Source organism: Erythrolamprus reginae, chromosome 3, assembly GCF_031021105.1.
Source record: "Erythrolamprus reginae isolate rEryReg1 chromosome 3, rEryReg1.hap1, whole genome shotgun sequence".
NCBI classification, from domain to species: Eukaryota; Metazoa; Chordata; class Lepidosauria; order Squamata; family Dipsadidae; genus Erythrolamprus; species Erythrolamprus reginae.
The window spans coordinates 187,683,946-187,706,175 of NC_091952.1; the positions used below are offsets into that span (position 1 = coordinate 187,683,946).

The 22,230-nt window shown below is 35.9% G+C and overlaps 1 protein-coding gene across 2 annotated transcripts in view; it reads left to right on the plus strand.

The window, feature by feature from the left end:
- Positions 1-22,230, plus strand: part of MBP (myelin basic protein) — a 186,943-nt gene that overhangs the window by 140,477 nt on the left and 24,236 nt on the right. For both annotated transcript variants that reach the window (XM_070747435.1, XM_070747434.1), the window contains exon 4: positions 8,270-8,703. In XM_070747435.1, the coding sequence (XP_070603536.1) occupies positions 8,270-8,703 (434 nt within the window). The remainder of the gene's footprint in view (positions 1-8,269; positions 8,704-22,230) is intronic.

A 22,230-nucleotide genomic window follows, 5' to 3' on the forward strand; every position in this document is an offset into this window, starting at 1 on the left:
ATCAGTGACAGCAGTGGCCTTGGGTCTCAAGTAAATGCCTAGGGGCAATGGCAGCTGGCTGAGACTGCTGAAGATCCCGGGTCTCTACTTTAGCTCCAGTTCCAGCATTTCTGCAAATGACTGCCACTGTACAAGGTGCCCAAAAGGGCATAAATCAGGGATGGGGAGACATAGTGATACACTGCTGGACCAGGTAAGGCAACTGAGCTTCCCAGCTTTGTGCCAAACTGCTGGATTGGGGCAGCTGAGACTTCCATAGGCATTATAGCATATATCTCCCCCCCCAAGTCATGTGTGTCTTACGTTGTGCATCTCTGGGCCTCCCTCAGCCCTGGCAATTCTTACCTGGGACTCCCACGACTTAATGATCCATGTTCTTGGTTTGTGGTCACTAAGCAATGCAGCCATGTGATATCTTGCTTTACTACTCCTTCATTTAGCGATAGAAATTAGGGACTCAATTGTAGCTGTAAGTTGAGGACTACCTATATCTCTCAGATGACAGGAATAGATTTTCTGCAGAACAATATGATTTTCAATTTTCAAAATAACTTTGAAAGTTCCTTTCACATTTTAGGCCATTTTATGATACACCAAACTGGAACCACAGAAATTCTCAGTTTTCTCCCTTGGATACTTCTTTTCTAAATATGCAAAAGATAAGATATCCATTGTTAAAATAATTTCTTTCTAAAGTTAGAAAAATTTTAACAACTGAAGAATTTTATTAAGCTACCTTCCAAAACTTATATCTTTTCACCACTTTTAATACACTTGGGTTGTTTCAGGTCCATATTTTTAAAATCAGTATTTATTTTAAACACTTACCATAAATATTAAAATTTAATGCAATAATACATTGCAGTCCTTATTACTTCTGCTATGACTATAATGAGAAACTGTTGGGTTGTTTCTAATCCTACCTCACAAAACATAAAGTTAGAATAATAAAAATAGTAGTATTTTTATCGTTCTTATTTTATTTTTTGTGAGGTAGGATTAGAAACAACCCAGCAATTCCTCATTATACATAATGAAAACTATTACAGTAAACTTTAAAAACTATTAATGCAGTAATTAACAGCAGCAAATAATCATGTTTGGTGACTTTAATAGAACTTTTAAAAAAGAAATTCCATTCTTCAAAGGAAAAAGAGTGTCTAGTAATTCTCCAAGCACACTTTTGAAACAACCACCCATAAAAACAAGGTTTTAACATCTTAAAAGATAAAATTTATATTGAAATAGGAATTGCAGTTAACATATACAAAATTAGTAAATTGCATACCCATCCTAAAACCAGTCTTACAAAGAAAATAGCATAATTGGCAGGACTCTGTTCTTTATTTATTTTATTTATTTATTTATTTTGTCCAATACACAATGAGGGTTTTAGTGGGTATATATCAATATACACATAGTAAAATACATGATGAAGGTTATAGAGGAGATACTCATAGTAAAATATATCTAAGAAATAATAGAAAAGAAGGTATAGTAATAGAACATATCAATGAAAGAATAGAAGAAGAGATATAGAAATAGAAGAAAGGTATAGGAGATATAGGAGAGCAATAGGACAGGGGATGGAAGGCACTCTAGTGCACTTGTACTCGCCCCTTACTGACCTCTTAGGAATCTAGATAGCTCAACCGTAGATAATCTAAGGGTAAAGTGTTGGGGGTTTGGGGATGACACTATGGAGTCCAGTAATGAGTTCTACGCTTCGACAACTCGGTTACTGAAGTCATATTTTTTACAGTCAAGTTTGGAGCGGTTAATATTAAGTTTAAATCTGTTGTGTGCTCTTGTGTTGTTGTGGTTGAAGCTGAAGTAGTCGCCGACAGGCAGGACGTTGCAGCATATGATCTTGTGGGCAATACTTAGATCTTGTTTAAGGCGTCTTAGTTCTAAACTTTCTAGGCCCAGGATTGAAAGTCTAATCTCAGAGGGTATTCTATTTCGAGTATTTATTTATATAAATACTTTCAAACTGATCAACTCAATTTCTAAACCATAGTATCTGTTTTAAAAAATACTATGTCTTCCCATTCTTGTCTGGTGAATGCTTCAAAGTTTCCTGGTAAGTTTTTTTTTCAAAGAAGTTTTAAGATCTAATGAAAAAGCCCTAAGAAATTTAGTGGAATAAAAATGGGAGATTTGGGGAATAACGCCTTAATTCTATATAACTTACTGTCATAAATTGGGTTGCCAGTCAGAAGATTTCTGCCATATGTAAGATTGTCAATTTAGGTTATTTAATATCAATATCAAAATGAAGCAGCATTCCTTGGCTGGAGCATATCTTATAGAAGAAGAATGTTTGATGCTTTATTCTGAAAACTCCTATAGGTAAAGGATCCCAGAAAATACATAGGATCATTGCACTGTTTATGAACTCTGCTATAAAATGCTAGAATTAAATTTTAAAAAACGACACGTTCCAGAAACACAAAAGATTACATTTACTTGAAATCCGTGGGTTTTTTAATAGAACTTCCTTGTTGAAAAGCCTTGGATTCAGAGTGTGTATGTGTGTATTTGTTTAAGGTCTCTGTGGGGTGATATGGATGGCTGCCACATGCTTTTCATACATTCCAAATTACTGCCATAGCAAATCCCACCACCTATTGCCACAGACTTTTGTTTTCTGCTTGTTCTCTCCCTACACCATACTCTAAATAACCGACTTCCAAGCCAAAACATGTTAGAAAACAAAGATGTGCTGAACGTTAGGTGTACACTACAGAATCTTGCTTTAGGGCTGTTTTTTCCAATCTCATCTCAGCAGGAGTTCATATTTCCCCCATTGTGTGAAAATCTGTAAAGAGCCAGAAGTTTTCTTCCAAATCTTTAAGCCACACTTGACAGATGGTAATTTATTTTTCCTGAATGCTTTTCATGCCACGCATTTTTGCTTGTAATGAAACTTGAAATAGCACCGCAAATAAACCAGGGGTGAAATCCAACAGGTTCTGGAGAACCTGTAGCAGAAATTTTGAGTATTCGGAGAACCGGCAAATACTATCTCTGGCTGGCCCCAGAGTGGAATGTGAATGGAGATATTGCAATATCCTTCCCCTGCCGTACCCACCAAGTCACACCACGGCCACCAAGCCATGCCCACAGAACTGGTAGTAAAACAAAATTGGATTTCACCACTAAAATAAATGCAAGGGAGGCAGCTGGTACAGACACTGAAAGCAATTCAGGGCAATGTGTTCTTGTGTTAACATCAGAAATGTATAGTCTCTGTATTCATAGATTGATCTTGGATACAATCATTGTTCCTACAGACAGACTAATTTTGAAACCAGGAGAAAATGTAAAGCTCGTGTTATAAGTTTTGTGTAAAACGTCTGCAGCATGCCACTCTATACCACTTACAGGAGAACTACAAGGGAAGAGAGTTGTGTCTCTGTTCTTGCCGGAGAGCACTCTGATTGGTCCAGGGGTGGGTTCTACCTTACCTCGCTGCTGGTTCGCTTCCTACTGTTCTGTGTGGGCATGCATGTGCATGCACAGAAGCTAAGAATAAGATGGGGGCGCCTATGGTGGTGCTGAGAGAGTCAGTTTGTGGACGGGGAGGAAAATTTCCACTTCCAGTTCTAAAGAATTGATCCCAACTGGGAGGAACCCACCTCTGGATTGGTGTCTCCGAAAATAACATATATTAGCCTATTTGTACAATTATTCATAACCCTCCATAATCTTGAATAGAGGAAACATAAGAACTAGTGTTGGGAGAACCGAACCCGCAAAGTTCGGGTTCGTGCTGAACTTTGCGAAGTTCGGTATACCAAACCTGAACCCAAACTTTTCTGAAAGTTTGGCAAAAGTTCGGGTTTGTGTTCGGCGTTCGGGAGAACGCCGAGAAGCGCCACCGCTCAGCTGTCACCTTCCAAAACAACTGGGGAGCTGTCGGCCAGTCAGGAGGCACAAACAGAGATGGGGCATCCTAATAGGGGATTCCAGGGGCGGAGCTTTGACGTCACTGAGACGTCCTTCCTGGCCGGCCGAAACAGGGACTCCAGGAAGGATGTCTCCGTGATGTCAAAGCTCCGCCCCTGGAATCCCCTATTGGGATTCCCCACCTACGTTTGCGCCTCCCCACTGGCCGACAGCTCCCCGGCTCTTCTGGGAAGGTGACAGCCGGGCGGCAGCACTTCTCGGCATTCTCCTGAACCCGAACCTGTGCCAAACTTTTCGGGTTCGGCGGTCGGGAGAACGCTGAGAAGCACCCGGCTGTTTCGGAAGGTGACAGCCAGGCAGCGCCGCTTCTCGGCGTTCCCCTGACCACCGAACCCAAAAGTTCGGCAAAAGTTCAGGTTCGGCGAACTCACCCGAACGTTTTTAAAAGTTTGGGTGAGTTCACCAAACCCAAACTTTGTTGGGTTCACCCAACACTAATAAGAACTCTTAAGTACAGTAAATAACAATTCAGTCCTGAGAAAAAAGAAACTCTACCTTGATTCTGTTTATTATAAGAAGATGAAGAAAGATCAAACTCTGGCAGGCTTTCAAGAGTCTGTTAATATACATTATAAAAATAAAGTAGACTTCAAGTAGTCCTTTGGTTGTCTGTTCCCTGCCTGGCTTTTCTGAAAGAGATGACAGGCGTTTATAGTACCAATCAATACAAATACAATCAAAAACCATTTACAACAGAGGTCTTTAAACTCAGCAACTGTAAGACTTGTGGATTTCTACTCCCAAAATTCTCCAGTCAACATAGGTGGCTGGAGAATTCTGGAAGTTGAAGTCCACAAATCTTAAAGTTGCTGAGTTTGGGGACCCCTGATTTACAGTGCAATCTAACTAACCAAGGCAACGTAGGAGCTTCAGAGCTATGGGAATAAGTATGTTTTGAAGATGGTCTAACACACACTCAAAGGATTGGAGATTTTTCTTAAGTCTGAAAGCAGGATGTTACAAAGAAGGGTACAACCAAAGGTCAACCACTGACAAGGTAAGTTATCTAAAATGTTACACTGAAGTAGACCTTGGCCTAATGCTACTATATTAAATTATGGGTATTTCTTCAAATATATTTTTCATGGTAACTGAGAGGGATTGATGATAAACTTATCAGCAACTTCACTAATACATCTTCTTTTACCATGCATATTCAGAGCTGACCGATTTTGATAGGCACCTGATCCATAGAACAATGAAGTTGCAGTGCTCTCTTTGAATGTAAATCTACTGAACTGATGGGCATATTTGGAATTCTGAGATCATGTTGTGGGCATTGCCATTCAGAGAAAACTCATGTGTCCTCTAGGGCAGCAGTTCCCAATCTTTTGGGCACCAGGGACCAGTTCCAGAGGGAGAGGAGGAGGCGTGGTTTCAGGTGCTGCTTTATCCCATGGATGGGGCTTTGCTTATTTATGCGACCCAGTTTCTGGCATGCCGCAGACCGGTGCCACACAACAAACCAGGGGCTGGGAGCCCTTCTCTAAGATATCTTAATTACTCAACTTCATATTTTATTTGGTCAGCTGGGCATATTTGCAAACAAAGCATTAGATGTGGTTTGAGCCTACCATTCTTATTTCATTAGAATGTTTCAGAAGAGACTATGTTGGAGGGTAGTACTACGCTTTACAGTAAGCTGGCTTCCCACTTAATTATTTATTATTAAAAAAATATTTAAAAAGAAGTTGGTGGTACTAACTCCAAGCCTCAAGAGAGACACCTATAGGCACGGTGTCAAAGGATACTTTTGTGTAGTTAGCATCTTCATTGTCCAAAGTCTTTTCCCATCATAAGCATAGTTCCGTCTAAGCTGAGCAGTGAGCAATCGCTCACTTAAAAATCATCATCAACTCAGAGTTTTTCAAACCTGCCCAGAAGCCGAGAGGGAAAGAGTGAGGGGGAAGGAGAGAGAGAGGAAGAGAGGAAGAGAGAGAAACAGATAGAAAAAAGAGAGGAAGGAAAAGAGAAAGAAAAAGAATGGGAGTAAGGAAGAGAGAAAGAAAATCAAAATCTAGTTTGAAACTAGCTCAACTATTTAAGTGGCATTTTGATATTGATAGAGTTGCCCTATTATGAGCTCACTGTTATAGACACACAGTACAATATTTTATTTTGAAATTCTCTGAGGCAAAACGGTGGGTTTTTTGTTTGTTTGTTTGTTTGTTTGTTTGTTTAATATTTCTGTGCCGCCCAGTCCCAAAGGGACTGCCGCTCAGACACTATACTTTTCCGCCCACCCCCCAAAAAAATTAGAGGGAACACTGATCATAAGTAGTCCTGCAATGCCTGTTTTTTGTTGCTTCACTGCATAGCAGTTCACAACAAGGAAAATATTGGTTGACTAGCTACAGTCCTTTCAATTATGCTTCCCATCTCTTGTTGATCAGGCAAAACCTTTTGTTTGTACAAAACCTACATTTTGAACACCATTTTAGTTTCATCTGAAAAAGAGAACCTTATAGTTTTCAGTAAATGTAACTACCGTTATGCCATGCCATCACATTATGCTATATCATACCAATTATACCCCTATCACAAGGAATCCGAGAATAAAAACTGTCAGTGTATATCTTCTTTACTAAAGAACGGCGTAAGATATTCTTGCTGGGATTGAGAGAAGCTCCTTTTGTGGCACAAATATCCTCCATTGTTGTCCAGAATTAAATGCATTCACTTACAAAAGCACAACTGTAGCAAAAATATTAGCATGCAGATGCTCTGGTGTTTTGTTAATGCATTTAATTAGACACAATATCTTCATTGTTCTTTTTCTTTCCCTTATGTAATGAATGCACATTATGGTATAGGATTTGGTTAGTGTTAACAAGTAAAATTATACTTTTTTCATAGAATCTTAATATCTGATTTTTATTCCACCCTCCAAGTTTCTGTGTTACAAAATACATGCTCAATTACTAGGTATTAACATATCCATTCCAATTTTATGCATTTAGAGTCAGCAAAAAAGTTGCTGAAGTTTATGAAGGGGGCAGAAATAATATTAATGAACATGGCCTTTGGTTCCAAAGCCTTAATTGGGGCTGTCGTGATGAAGCAAAACTAATTTTAATGCCATATTTCATGCAATTAAAATTGGCAGCTGTTATTGAGTGAAGCATTGCCCCTTAAAATATGAGTGACAATCAGAATTTTTAAAAGGCCACTGCTATCTTGATTGGATGTTGTCACTACTGCAAATAGGGCAGCAGTCTATCAGTTCCAAATGAGGAACACATTGTGAAATCACAAGGAAATGTTATATTGTACATTTGGAATGTTAATATAACTTAGAAACATAGAAACATAGAAGACTGACGGCAGAAAAAGACCTCATGGTCCATCTAGTCTGCCCTTATACTATTTCCTGTATTTTATCTTACAATGGATATATGTTTATCCCAGGCATGTTTAAATTCAGTTACTGTGGATTTACCAACCACGTCTGCTGGAAGTTTGTTCCAAACATATACTATTCTTTCAGTAAAATAATATTTTCTCATGTTGCTTTTGATCTTTCCCCCAACTAACTTCAGATTGTGTCCCCTTGTTCTTGTGTTCACTTCCCTATTAAAAACACTTCCCTCCTGAACCTTATTTAACCCTTTAACATATTTAAATGTTTCGATCATGTCCCCCCTTTTCCTTCTGTCCTCTAGACTATACAGATTGAGTTCATTAAGTCTTTCCTGATACGTTTTATGCTTATTGCCATAGGCCAGGTATTAATAACTTGAAATGTTTTCTGCAATGATGAGGGTTCTCACAAATGTTCATCAGTTAGGATCCATTGCTTCTTGATAACAAACTGAAAAGCACATGAAACTATCAGGAAAAAAATGGAACATAAGTAAAAAAAATGGAATATAGGTAAAAGCAATAGAAACAACCATACGTGCCTTATCATTATTTAAAGAAAATCCACATATTAGTTTGCCCATTGCAGCCTATGATAATATTGGTCGCATCAAGAAAATCAAGATTTGAGTAATGGACAGGAAGCTTCATAAGATTTTGTAAAAGGGGGTAAAGTCTTGAAATTTAATAAAGAAATATATACATTTAAATATGATTCATCTTAAGATTTAAATTAGGAATCATTAGCAATTTCTGGTGTGTATATGTGTGTTTGTGTGTGTCTTAGGTTCAGTAAAAGGCAGATCTGTTGCAGTTGCATATAATCTATGGTTTTTGTGCGAAGCAGCAAACTCAAGGCAAGGGGAAGAAAGCACCATTGTTCTAACATTCTGTTTTTCACAGGCCTGTATTCATATCTCACCCTTGTTGTTTGCAGGAGAGGCAGATGTGAACCAGAACAATGGGACCTCCACTAAGAGCAGAGCGGTGACAGACTCCAAGGGCACAGCGGATCCAAAGAATGCCTGGAAGGAAGCCAACCCAGCTGACACAACTGGTCGCCCCCATTTGGTCCGCCTCTTTTCCCGAGATGCCCCAGGCAGAGAAGACAACACCTTCAAAGACCGGCCCTCTGAATCAGATGAGCTGCAGACCATCCAGGAAGACAGTGCAGCAGCAGCAGCTTCTGAGAACTCGGATTTGATGGCTTCACAAAAACGCTCCTCTTTCCGGCATGGTTCCAAACTTGCAACTGCAAGTACCATAGACCATGCTAGACATGGATCTCCACGAAGATACAGGGAACCAAGTCTACTTGATTCATTGGGCAGATTCTTTGGCGGTGACAAGCATTATCCGAGGCGGGGCAAGGTGAGCTCAGAGGAAAGGAGAACAGATTAGCAGCAAGAAATCTAAAAGGAGGGTGGGAGGAAAAATCACAAGAACTGAATAATCTCCAAAGAGCAAGAATTGGTTTAGCCAAAAAGGATGTTATCTATCAAGTTCTAATACAATGTGGGCTATTAGTCCAATGTTTAAAATATCCCTACAAAAAAATATAACAACCTTGAGTTGACTAGGAACATTCTCTTGTCCTTAATCTTCTAACTGGATGCCTCAGTTTTGGTTATCAGGATTTTTCAGAATTTACGATCTTTGTTCACTTGTTGTAAAGCTCATCCTATATATATTGAGAAATGTGTTAGTCTTCTGTTGATTTTTTTTCCTCCTATCACACTGCTTGTAGAGTTTCTAAAAGGCTGGAGAAGAATTCTAGAGTATTTGTAATTCGATGCAATACTTCTATGATACCTTTCTATGCAGTGACTTTGGTTTAAAGTGTATTAGTTTCATGTGTGGTTTTTGTTCCCGTGGGCAATTTTATGGCACTAGGCAGAGTTTAGAAGACTATTGTGATGCAGAGCAAATGTGAAATCTAGTCAAAACCTAATAGTCTCTTTCCCCTCAAACAGAATGAAAAGTGTGGCAAAATTAGACCATGTCTTTATTAAGTATATTTAACTGTACTTTTGATGAACATCAGTTTTGAGGTGGAACATGAGAAATAATAACTTTTCTTATTTTTGAGTGGGGATGACAGTAGCAAATACCATGCCCCTATGTAAACAATAAGAATGGGTATCATAATAAGGATAAAGAGAAAGCAGAACAAAGGTGCTGAGATACAAGAAAAACATTTGTTTGCCTGTTGTTTTGTCTTGTAATGTTATATAGCACTGTAATATTTTTTCTAAATCATTTCACTTTTGGCTCTTACTTCTAATTGCTATTTAAATTGCTTTCTGGTTGGATAGATGTTTTGCAGTGTAAGATAATGGTGCTAGAGGCCAAGCAAAGTGTAGAACATGTCATTTGAATGGAAAAAGTCCAACCAGCAGCATGTCCTGACCAAACTGGAAGGCATTCCTTAACCAATAGCCCAAACTAGCAATGCCAGTTAGTGTGGACAATGTTGGGTTTGCTAATGGCTCAGCAGTCTGAGAAACAGTAAAGCAGTTTTTTATATTGTTGTAAGAAAAGCCACATTGGTGTATTTTATTCCATTCTATATCTTTAGGCAAAAAAAATATTTTCTCTGTCACTGTATCTCTTTATATGCTCAACCATTGATTTCCACAATGTAGATTTATATCTACTGTCCATAAGTTAAATTCAATAGTGGCTTTATTGTACTTGCTTTGCAGTCCTGTTTCAAATCTTATTTGGGGGAAATAGGGAAGCCTTAAGATATTTTAGTGCATCTCAGTTCTAAATACTTCAGCTGGGATCGGAAAGTATGAAACTTAGCACACTATTGAAGATACAGGTGACTATTTCTACAAGTGATTCTTTAAATTGTGGTACTTGGCAGGCAGAACTAGGAGTTTGAGTGCTATAACTCTCTTTTTTAATAGGATGTTGCTTCACAGTCTAGCTCTTGAAAAAGGGGACTCACATTATATATTGGACAGCCTTGAAAGAGGAGAGCAAGAAAGTAGCTGCAAGAACAATCAACTGTATTTTTTAAAAATCTCTCCTAAGATTGTTTTTCAGTGGAATTCTGAAGCTCTGTGTATTATTATAGTGTTGCGCAGGCTGATCAATGGTCCCTGTTGCATATATGGAAATGTTTTGACATGGCAAAACTGACTGATCTGGCATGCCTGTAAAATTACCTATTTATGATTGGTGAAAAGAACATTATGACGATCAGTCAGTCACGATTTTGAGACACCATCGTTCACAAAGTTTCATTTCAAGCACTTAATGGTAGGGAATTAAATCTGCTTCAAACTGTAGATGGCTCTGTATTGAGCAATAACTGCTGTTTACCTTGTACAGTGGATTTGTATATACACAAAAAGAGTTTTGTATGATACACAATTACACTGCATGGTCACTGTTGTCAGTTTCCATTGCCTTCATTGATACATTTCAAATGTATCTAAAACTCAGTACCTCAAGGACAGAAACTAGAAAGCTATAAACAGTTCCAAATATCGTCTAGCTGGAACTGAACACCTGCTTTTAAATGCTGGACTGTTGGTATTTGAGACAAAATCATTAACAAATGGCTATGCCATTGTGCAACAGTGTTATTTATTCTCTGAAATAATAATGCTGGTAATGAAAAAGTATCCTAGGAATCCATTCCAGGAGAAATTCAATGCTGGAAGTTAATTCAGTAAGTGCTATAAACTTTTGTTAATACTATACAGTATGTGCATGTTTATGCTTTTAGGAAAACAGAATTATTAACATCTTAGACTTTCTTGACTTTGGTGAGTGGCAGAAAAGGATTTGTCCATTAACTATGTCAGAATAGCCTGAAACACACTGCATCCCTCCTATTAAATATCTAGATATTGTATATAAATAGTTAACACAAACAATTACTGTAAATTTTGAAAGCATCTGGAAACTGAAATCTTGCTACCTTTGTATTGCATCTAGTATTCAAAGAAGAAAAATTCTGGACAGTTAGAATCACGAGGGAGCAAACTCACTGACAATCCTGAGAAGTAATTCAGACAAGAAAAACACTCATGAGTAAATACTCCATCTTTATTGTAAAGTTACTTTAAGAGAAATCTTGCCTGTCAGAAAGTATATATCTTCCCCTCATTTTTACAGTGCAAGAAGCTAAGGAGAGTCTCTTCTGAAGTGTTTAGCATACATCTCTTCCTTTTGTGGGCTAAGCTATCTCTTATCTAATCATTTTTCCACCTGACACCCAAGGTCATTCCCACATACCATGATACCCTTCAAATGGAACAAATAAATTAAAATTATGACCATATACCTCAGTAAAACTTCAGATCCTATTTACATGAAAATTATTTTGGATTTCTGAAGTTATAAGGCAAGAATAGCTTTTTCAGTTATTAGAAATATTATCTAAAGTTGGTTGGAAAGGATTCCCAGAATTCAATGTAAGTTAGGATGATAGTTAGAGGAATATGCTAAATCTCTTCCCCAAGCAATGCAATCCTAGTTTATATAACTGATCTGCCCACATCAATGAATGTTGGAATGCAGCAAAGACAGTTATCCTTTTGTCCAGAGAAGCTGCTGACATTCAGTGAAAGAACATTATAAATTCTTTGCAGAGAAACATTTTCTTATTAATATCCAGGGATGAAAAAACACGTTTGAATAATAATATGCTTTGTTTAAAGAGTGTGGGATGGAGGAAAGCCTGAAGAATGCTTGCTTTGTTTCTACCTCCTCTTCATCATTGCAGGATGCAGATTCTCTGCTACCTTGTTATTTAAGAAACATGAAAGGAAGGGACAAGGAAAATAATAAAAAGCATGAAACTGAATATATAACTATAGGCTCTCGCAGGACCCAAATCACCTATATATCATTTTAAATACATGCAGAGTGAGAAATTACAGTTAATAGAGAACAAATCTGAGGTTTGAAATTGTTGGTCTGATTGTTATATACGTTGACCCCAAATCACCTCTATGAAATGTTTTTAGTAAAAATCAAGCAACTGCAACATTAACATTTCCAAAGAAACCCTATGAATTGAATTTTGTGGAATGGCAAAGGATAGATACTTCTCCAAAGATGCTTTTCACCGTTAAGGAAGAGTAATTTGTCTACGATGGCTATTTGTACATTGGGTGGCAACCTCCAGTCAAATGTTTGGACAATTTAAAATGAATATCCAGCTGACACAAAGGGATATTTTTTACAAATAAGTTTTATTAAAAGAAGATCTTATGCAGATTTTTAAAATTACAGAAATGTAAAATAAATAGAATAAGAAACAGATTATAAAATATTAAAAAAGTGAACAATGGAAAAAGAAAGGTGGCTTAAAGAACCAATTTCTTATTTTTCTTTGCAGCTGTTGCAAGTATAATAATAATCATCCCCATCCTCCCGTATTGCATATCTTATCTCCTGTCTTCCCATAAACTATTTTTTTAATCAATACATTCTGAAACCAGCACTTCATTTTTGTTCATTTTCAGCAAAACCACTAAAAAGGGTTTCCAGTCCAGTATGAGAGTAATGCAGTTGCCTTCTTAATTAAACAATTTAATCATTTCTACAAACTCAGTCACTTATAATACATTTCACCATTATTCATGTTTCTATAGTCCAGAACACAGAGATTTTTTAAATAATTGGTATTATAAGCCTGTTTAGTTTCAAAACTTCTTAATTCCAAATAATAACATTTCTATAGAATACAGAAGGGGGGGTGGAACAATGCTTGTAGTGCCAAACATGATGTTTCCAGACATTTAAGCAAGCATTCACCAGGATTCACTGAAGTGAATCATACATTATCATATCAAAGAGTGAGTTCAATGGATGATTTTAGAAAGCTGGATTAGATGCTTTTGCCATTTGAAAAACGATTCTGTTTTCATGATAGGACACAAAATTATTTCTTTACATCAAAGTATTACCCCCTGATACCTTCTTACTAAGATGATTATTTTATTAACCATGTAAAATTAGTTTGTCATTTCAAGTTCATAACAGTTGCAGGATGGTCCTAAATGTTTCTATGAGTTTAGCTACACAGAATGCAAATACGGTCTCTGCACTCTTTTGTGGCATGAAACTTTTGATAACTTTCATTGACCTAATTATCAATGCACCTTCTAAATAACTTTTTGAAAGACTCAGTTTAATTTTGTATTTGATTTTGTAGCAGTTAACTGGAAGAGTAGATTTTTTTTTCAAAGTGTCCCCAGCTGGAGATCGTTTAGACTGCCTTCCAGAATGGCTTTGTCAATCCAGATTCCAATGAAATGTCAGAATCTAAACTGTTTCAGCTTAGCAATTACATTGCTACTCAGTAGCTATGCGCTGGTGAAAACATATTGGAATTTTTAAGGCTTAATGATGTAACAGACACATTTTCTATTTAATTCAGCACCTAAATATTTTATATAATTAAAGTCTCAACAATAGGCGCATCTAAAGTTAATTGAAATAGTTTGTGGTTCAGCTTCAGGTAATCAAATTTGGTCAATACAAAACTGGACAGGAATATTTCAGGAATAAAAAGCTTTGGGGGGTGTTTCCCAGAACATATGTTAGATCATTGTTAATATGAATTGAATGAAGTCACATTCAGATGATCATTTCTTGATTTATTAAGCTAAACTATTTGTTGTTCTTTTGTAAATACCTTCCATTCTTTACTCCTCTCTTTGCAACGAACCTTGAATAAACCAGAGTCTTTGTGTTTCTATGTGGGGTATTCAGAAGAAGCTAAAATCACACATTATCATTTCAATTTGTTTAATTGTTACAAATCTTATAAATGTAATGTATTGGTTCAATAATTCCAGTGATGTCAGGAGTTGTAGTTCACCAGGGACTTTTTAATTAATCACAGACCACTCAAAGTGGAATGTAAAATGTTATGAAGCAAAGCACTCAGACTTGTTTCAGTTTAATAGTAATAACTATTATGTATTTTCATTGCTACGTATTTGGAGAAATTAGCTACGTCAATAGGACCTTTTCGTTTTCATTCTTAAGTCTTTCAAGATGTATATACTTTCTGAAAGAAATGATGTACTGTGACTTTCTTCTTTCAAAACTTTGTTTTGTGTATAAAACTTGTAGATTTTGTGCGACTAAGATATAAATTGTAGCATTGTAAAATATATAATCAACGGTACTAGCTTTCCCAGAGTCTGTGATTAACATGATTTTGTTTCAATATTGGATCTTCGTAAGCATTGGTAAAGGACTTCTTAAACATCTTTCTCATTGCAAAATGGTGTACTAAGTAGTTAATACAATATGTTAATACATTAACATCTTATGTTCATTGTCATATATTTTCATACTGTATTCTGTTGATCGGGATCAAGAACTGTGGGTTTTGAAAGATTTGAGGTGAGAAGAACACCAAAATGTAAAATAGATAACTGTAACAAGCTTCAAATAAAATGGATCGTGTTAAAGGGGTCTACAGTTTGGCTCAATTAAATAAATAAATAACCCTCAGAATGTACACATCACTGATATGTAATAATTCAGTCTTTAGAAATTGCTACAAAATGTGCTTGCTTTTTACTGGATTTTTCTATAGTGTTCTCTATGGAAACTATTTTTTTCTCCCACTATAGACATTAATTGTACTTTTAAATACCCAGATGACTATTCAAAGCCAGCTGAAAACCATCATTTCATTTTCTAAAATGTATAGAGTTGGTGAAATGGCATCTTTAGGTTTGCAGATCTTATTTTTGCAGCAGACTGAGAATCCTAGGACATGAGGATTTTGACCGGATTTCCTGTGGTCTTGATCTAATATTCAGATCAGTTCACACAGGTTCAAACTGCTCTTTATTGGGATTACTGATTAGAAGAAATGAAAAATAGGGCAAGTAAAATAACATTTTCTGCTTTTAATTGACAACTGCCCCACTTTCAACATATGCAATCTCTAATTTATCCTTCTGCAATCACATTAGCTGAAGTTCAACCAATGTTTTCATATCAAGAAAAAAGGTGTGTGTGTTTATGTGTGTGTGTGTGTATAAATCACATATTTTTGCTAAATATTTAAAATTAAGGGAGACTAGGATAGTGCTATTTCGGCCTTGTCCAACAGAAATGTAGATAGATAGATAGATGGATGGATGGATGGATGGATAGATAGATAGATAGATAGATAGATAGATAGATAGATAGATAGATATGTCACATTTTTTTTGCTGAATTTGAAAATTAAGGGAGACTAGGATAGATCTATTTTGGCCTTATTTTGGCCTCATCAGCTAGCCATACCCTCACTGGGGCTTGAACCTGCAACCTTTGCTTTGCAAGGCAGAGAATTAACCTCTAGGCTACAGTATCCAATCCCTTCAGCTCTGCACCAGGGAAGGGTTACATATTTTTGTGTCGAATCACCCTGGTATATTGATTTATTATACAGTATTTATATATATATAATTTCCCTCCCATATGAAATGCTTCACTTCTGACAGCCAACCCTCTAGCTCGCCAAGCAAGCCTGAGAATTAAATCTTTTTTTTTTTTAATTAACTTGCAAGCAAGAAATTCTCTAAAGAAAACTGTGGTATAAGAAAAAAAAATTCTGTAAACAACACTATCTTTCATTAAGATTCCCTTTTTGAGTTGAATCTGGGGATTCAAATGTCCTGCAGCATAATATGATAGAAATCATAATAGGGAAGTATTGAATATACTCAAATGAAAAACAATACTTCAGGGCATGAGTCAAAACAAAAAAATGTTAAAAAGTAAATATGCCACTTTTTAAGAGAAAGTCGCATCAAGTGAAGTTGTGAATCAAGATTCTCTTTGCTTATCAACAACTCATTTGGAATCTGCTAATGTTGACATAGACCTATCAAGAATACTTGAAATGTTTTCCAGACATCAATATGAAATGCAGGAGTAGGATATGAATAGGACATGAGTACCGGACAAAGGATAGAAATGTAGTCATGCATTCTTGTCACTGTTGCTCAGCAACTGGGACCGCAAAGCACAGTGCTACTGGTGTGGTTATGCAGCCAAAGTTATTAGCTTTATCCTCCCTCAAATTACAATCGCTCAAGATGGTAACCACTATTGTATTTTGGGAAAAAACCTTCACTGGTTGGAGGTTGTCATTTAGGAAAATCGCACGACCAATTCCAATCTTTTTTTGTTTTTTGAAGCCAAAAATCAAGACATCCAATCAACAGTAAAGAACAAAGAAGGAGTTTCATTACTTAGCACAATTTCAAATATACGATATATTTGACTAATAACTGCCCATACGTAGAAGAATAGTATAGATATAGCTTTTACATATTGGCCAGTGGTTCTTAATAAGTCTGGCAGTCTGTAATAATATTACAGGCTCAGGATTAAAATGTATATTTTGTGATCAACATTTTGTACAATGCCATATAATTTTTTTTGCACAATACCATATAAAAAAGCACAGTGGGGATTCCCTGATCATCCCAAAAAGTTATTTGTATGTGCCCAATTGTTTATGTTGTGAGTTTTTAATGGCTTGTAATAATTCCGAACAAATATATGGGAATGCAGCATATTTTTGCACACAACTGTTCTAAGTCTCCCATTCTCTAATCAAAGATTCTGAATGTTCTGTAAGACCCAAATGTACCTTTTTCTATTTATAGGGCTTTCTGTCGTAGATGTGAGGAGATACCCAAATTTGAGAGTACAAAACTCCATGCTTTAGTTGACAATAGATTTCTGATTTAATTTAGGCAACTTCTTTAATCCATGGTTTGGCACTTTGATCTCTTCAGGACTGCTTTTTCAATTTTGACCCAACCTATTAGACCTAAAAGGGAGAAACCCCTCCAACTCCTACACATTGGGAAGATTCAGAGCGTAAGGCAAGGGGAGATTGCTTTATTGCTTGATTGACTGACTGTCTGACTGATTGATGGATGGATTGACAGATTGATTGACAGATTGGTTGGCTGATGGATTGATTGCAGTGTCAATGGTGGATTAGTCTCTTTGGGGTGAAATTGTCTGGCTCATTCTTTGCCTTTTTCCCATATATTTCTAAAGAGCGAGTTTCCTTTGCAGAGCCTTTCTCTGAGCTGAACTAATTGTTTCCATCTATTTTTTACATATTTCTTGTGCTGCATTTTTATTTTTAAATGAGGTTTGTTTTTACATTGTATTTTTTTTAATGGGAGCTGCCCAGAGTAGTTCTCTTATTGAGGCAGCATATAAATATTTTAAATAAATGCATAAATACATGTTTCTACTAAATACTAAACAGTATTTACCCTTTTAGGAAGAAAAAATAATAATGCAAAGCAAACAAAATATCCCCAACATATCTCCGAAGAAAGTCATCCTCTTACCTATCTCAGTTATATATTCATACAACTTGACTCTGGTAAGAACTGTTGCGATTAGCACTGATCAATGCAGCCCATTCCATTAAGTCCTATTTAGTTTTGCATCATGTGAACTAAACATTCTTCTGAGAATGCATCCAACAGAGAAGCCCATGTCACATGTAAAAGCACTAGAAGGCAGGACAAGAAGCAATGCATCATGCCAATGTTTGAGTGCACATTGGCTATAGCTGGAAATTGTTAATCGGGATGGCCCATATAGCCAGTAAAATCCCTTTAATGTGCAATTAGGAAGAGAAGCAGGAAATACCATCTTCATTATGTTCATGGGCAAAGGTAGCATATGCAAATGTATTCCTCAACTTACAGCTATTCATTTAGTGACCATTTGAAATCACAGCCTCACTGTGAAAGGTGTCTTAAGTTAGGACCATTTTGAACACTTGCGACTTTGCGGCTTCCACGTGGTCACCCAATGAAAATGTGGACACTTGCCAATTGTAATATGATCACTTCTGACAAGCCAAAGAAGTGGGGAAGCCAGGTTCACTTAACAATCCTATTACTGAGTTAACAACTGCAGGGATTCATAACGCAGCTACACTAGATCAACAACTGTCTTACTTAGTGACAGAAATGTATAGTTCAAATGGGGTTGTAAGTCAAGGACTATCTTTATATGATCCCTGAGTTGAAGCTAACTTGGAAAAATAGTTGAAAACTTCATCCGATGAAGAAATTTGCAACTGAATGTCTGAACAGAATCCATTGTAATGACCATGTAATATTTAACAGTTCTCTGTCTTATTTTACTCAATACAAATATTGTATTCTTTAATTTACATAACGTATTTAAGGAACAGCTACAGTCAATTCAATACATTCAAGACACATTGTGCCCTCAAATTCAGTTTAGTCCCTGCTTTTTCATTTTTCCCAGCGGTCCTTGATCATCACTATGGTGTGATTCTTAAAAGGATAATTTTGAGAAATATCTTTCTAATTGCCTTCCCCAAACTTCTCCACACCTTTCTTGATCCATGTAGTTTCTTCTGAAGACCCCTTCTTCTTTAGGGACTAGTTATCAAATCACAACTGTATGGGTAGTGCATCTAGGGGGGATGAATTGTCCCATATAGGGACTTTGGAAGAAGCATTTCTCTCAAGCTTATCACTGTGGGAGGCAGACTTGGTGAAAATTCAGAGCCCACTCAGTAGCTACTCATAAGATTTGGAACTTCTTACCCATGAGACAAATTTGCTCTTTCTCCATTGTCTTTCCAACAGCAGACAAATACTTTATATTCAAGAGGACTCTACCACTGTCAATATATTTATAAAAACACATTTTATGTTTTCTTCTTCCAATTGTTATTCCCACGCTATGGCAGGATCCACTTATGTTTTTATATATATATATTATGTTTTCAGTACATACAAATTAGTTAGGGTAACTTACAGCAGTTAAACCTCCACCGAATTTGAAATACTTAAAAGTCAAAACAAGCACACTTACAAAATTCTTTAATAAGAATTGTATATTTAGCAGAGGGATAAGATGACTTCTACTAACATTTAATGTTACCAGGGAAGAATGTGTTTGCTTGTAAAAGGATATCTTTGCCCATGGCTAAAATACTACATAGAAGAATATTGTTCCCAAATAGGAGGTGACTAGTTTAGTTTCAGCCATTTTTCTTTTACCTCAATCATATAAACACATCCAGAAGGATCTCTCCATCAAGACTGACTATGCTGGATGAGGGGGTTCCTGAGAAACCTTAAACAAATACTTTGAATTATGCCCAGGAAGAAATGGGTAGCAATTGCAGCCCTTGTAGAATGAAATGATTTGATCCTGCCTGAAAGTACCCACTACAATATTGAAATTGCATTCTGGAACAGAAGTAGATTTGAAAGAATTTTCAACAAATAGAGTGATTTTCAATACTCCCATTTGGGTACACCTAAGACATGTATTCAAATAATCAAATCTGACCTTGTCAGGAACATTTAAGATAGCATAACTTTATTTGGCTGTTTTTGTTAGCACTCATATTTATTTATTTGTATAATTGCTAGTTTTCTTCAGTACCATTTTTGGGCAGAAACACTTCTGAAAGATCAATTAAATAATTTTAAAGTAGAAGTTTTTTCTAGAAAGTAATTTCATATATGAACACAAATATTATTCTATATAATGTCCAATGTAAAAGGAAGTGATAATGCCCTAGAATAATATAGATAACATAATATTGAGTGGTGGACACTTCCAATTGATTCAAAAGAGGCAATTTAAATCCCACAGCCATAGCCACTAGAAGGAGCCATGTTAAAAATACAGTTGGTTTAACTTTAAGGAAAGGTTGAGAAAAGATACAGCTGCTTTAAAAATGTCCTGTATTTATGCTTCCATAAATTCTGAAGCTTATTTTCTAAGTCATCTAAAAATATGCACAATCCTATTATATAATACAAGAGTTATCGAATATGGTCTGCAAAACAATGAATCATCACTGAACGGAAACAAAGGTTCAAAATGAATGTACATCATTGCTGCTATCTAGTGGTTGAAAAAGGTTCTGCAGCCCAAATTTAGTAGCCCTGTTAATAAATTATATGTTTACAATTTTCTAGTTTGACTAAATATTGAAATAAGTATTATCAGAAAATCATCAGGAATAATAGTTTTTCATTACGGGATATTTTAGCATTCTTTCATATAACTAATTTTTTTTCAGTGAGTTTCAGAACTTCAGTAGTTCTTTAAAAATCATATTATTTCTAAATCCAGAAGATAATGGAAAAAGCTACACTTTTCAAAGTAAAAAAGGGAATTATAAGAATTATTACTGGGCATAAATTGTGGACAGTCTGAAACTGTCAGTGCTCAAACAGGACTTATCTACCAACCTATTCTATTTAATGATGCGCTTGGAAGATTACATCTATTTTAGTTTAATATTCAATTTTATCAAGATCATTACAGTTTTTGAATTTAATCACATTTGGAAGTGCAAGAAGGCCAGGGTAGAATACATAGTGCCTCACCCTCAAAAATAGGGTCATTTTTTTAAGATAATATAAATTTTACCTGATATTTTTCTTTCAGTTTTATTTCTTAGTCAATGTATGGTTTTTAAAAATGTATGCTACAATATAACAAACAAAAACAATATCTTCTTCATAACTTAAAGACAAATGCTTTTATTGTATTCTACAAAACATTGTACTGCAATTATTTGCTCGGTTTTCAAAATGTACACCAAAAGGCTCTGCTACAAATTGTGCAAAGCCCAATTTTCATTGTGGAATCTAATGCAAGGATAAATGTTATTCTATATTTACATACAAGTAATTATATGGATCTTTTTTTAATCTGCAACTTTTTTCTTGCTTTTGTCGTATTTTAATAATTGTTTTAATTACATTTTGAGGTTTTCTTTCTTCATTGTATAATTGTTATCATTTGTGTTGGTGAGGTAGGGCGTGTATGTCTGTGTGTCTGTGTATCTGCATGTCACCCTGATTCACCATTAAATAATTTTTTAGAAAAAAACAAAATGTTGAATTTTACTGAAATGCAGTAAACTGCTAGGCATATGCAACTATCAGCAGCATTTGCTGGAGAACAGCAGGTAAACATTGCATATGAAAAGAAACAAGGCCAGGCTGTAACTCTGTAATTATTTACAAAATCATCACACCTATGGTAAAAATCATGCTTTTTACTTGCAGAAGACTTAAATAGGTTCAAATTGCCCGTTTCAAAAACTCTAGCCGAAATTGTAATAATGAAACTACAATTGTCATTGTGGAGTTCTTCCTGAGCAGGGTGAGAGGAATTTCTCAGTATACTTTTGGTATATAATATACTGCCCAGATAAAAAGTTTTACTAATAATGCAATTGCTTTGGCGCTTCTGGGATCTTCTGTTAATGGAGCAAAGCAGATTTTCAAAGGAACTATCCCAGCAGGTGTGTTTTTTTCTCCATGTTAGCTTTCTCCCTTAGAGTTACCTGTTTCTATTCAGATGCAATATACCGTAAGTATAATATTTCCCAGATGCAGATACTAGAATGACAGTGATTTAAATAATACAGTTACAAGAAAGGGTATATAGCCTTTTTCAACCAAGAGTTTCCAGAGTTTGGGATTATAAATGCTGGGGGGTTTTTCCCTGCCAGCTTGGAAGATATCCAAAACATAGGATTGAAATTGGAGTGTAGTTTATGCAGCCTATCAGTAGTTCTTTCTAAATGACAAAAAATGTCCATTATTTTTGTCTTAAAGTCTTATTTTTTAAAATGTCATTTTACACACACACACACAAAATGCCTTTCATCTAGCATTGATTATTGACAAAGTCCTGTTATTCTCATAAGATTTGGCAGGAAAGCAGTACTAGATTCCCTTGTAGCTTTAGTTAACTAAGTAAAGCACCTACTGCAGCTATATTAGTGCCATTGGTATTGGAGATAAATTGCTTACATAGCTGCAACTTATAATTCTCACCAACTAGCCAAGGTCCCCAATGATCATG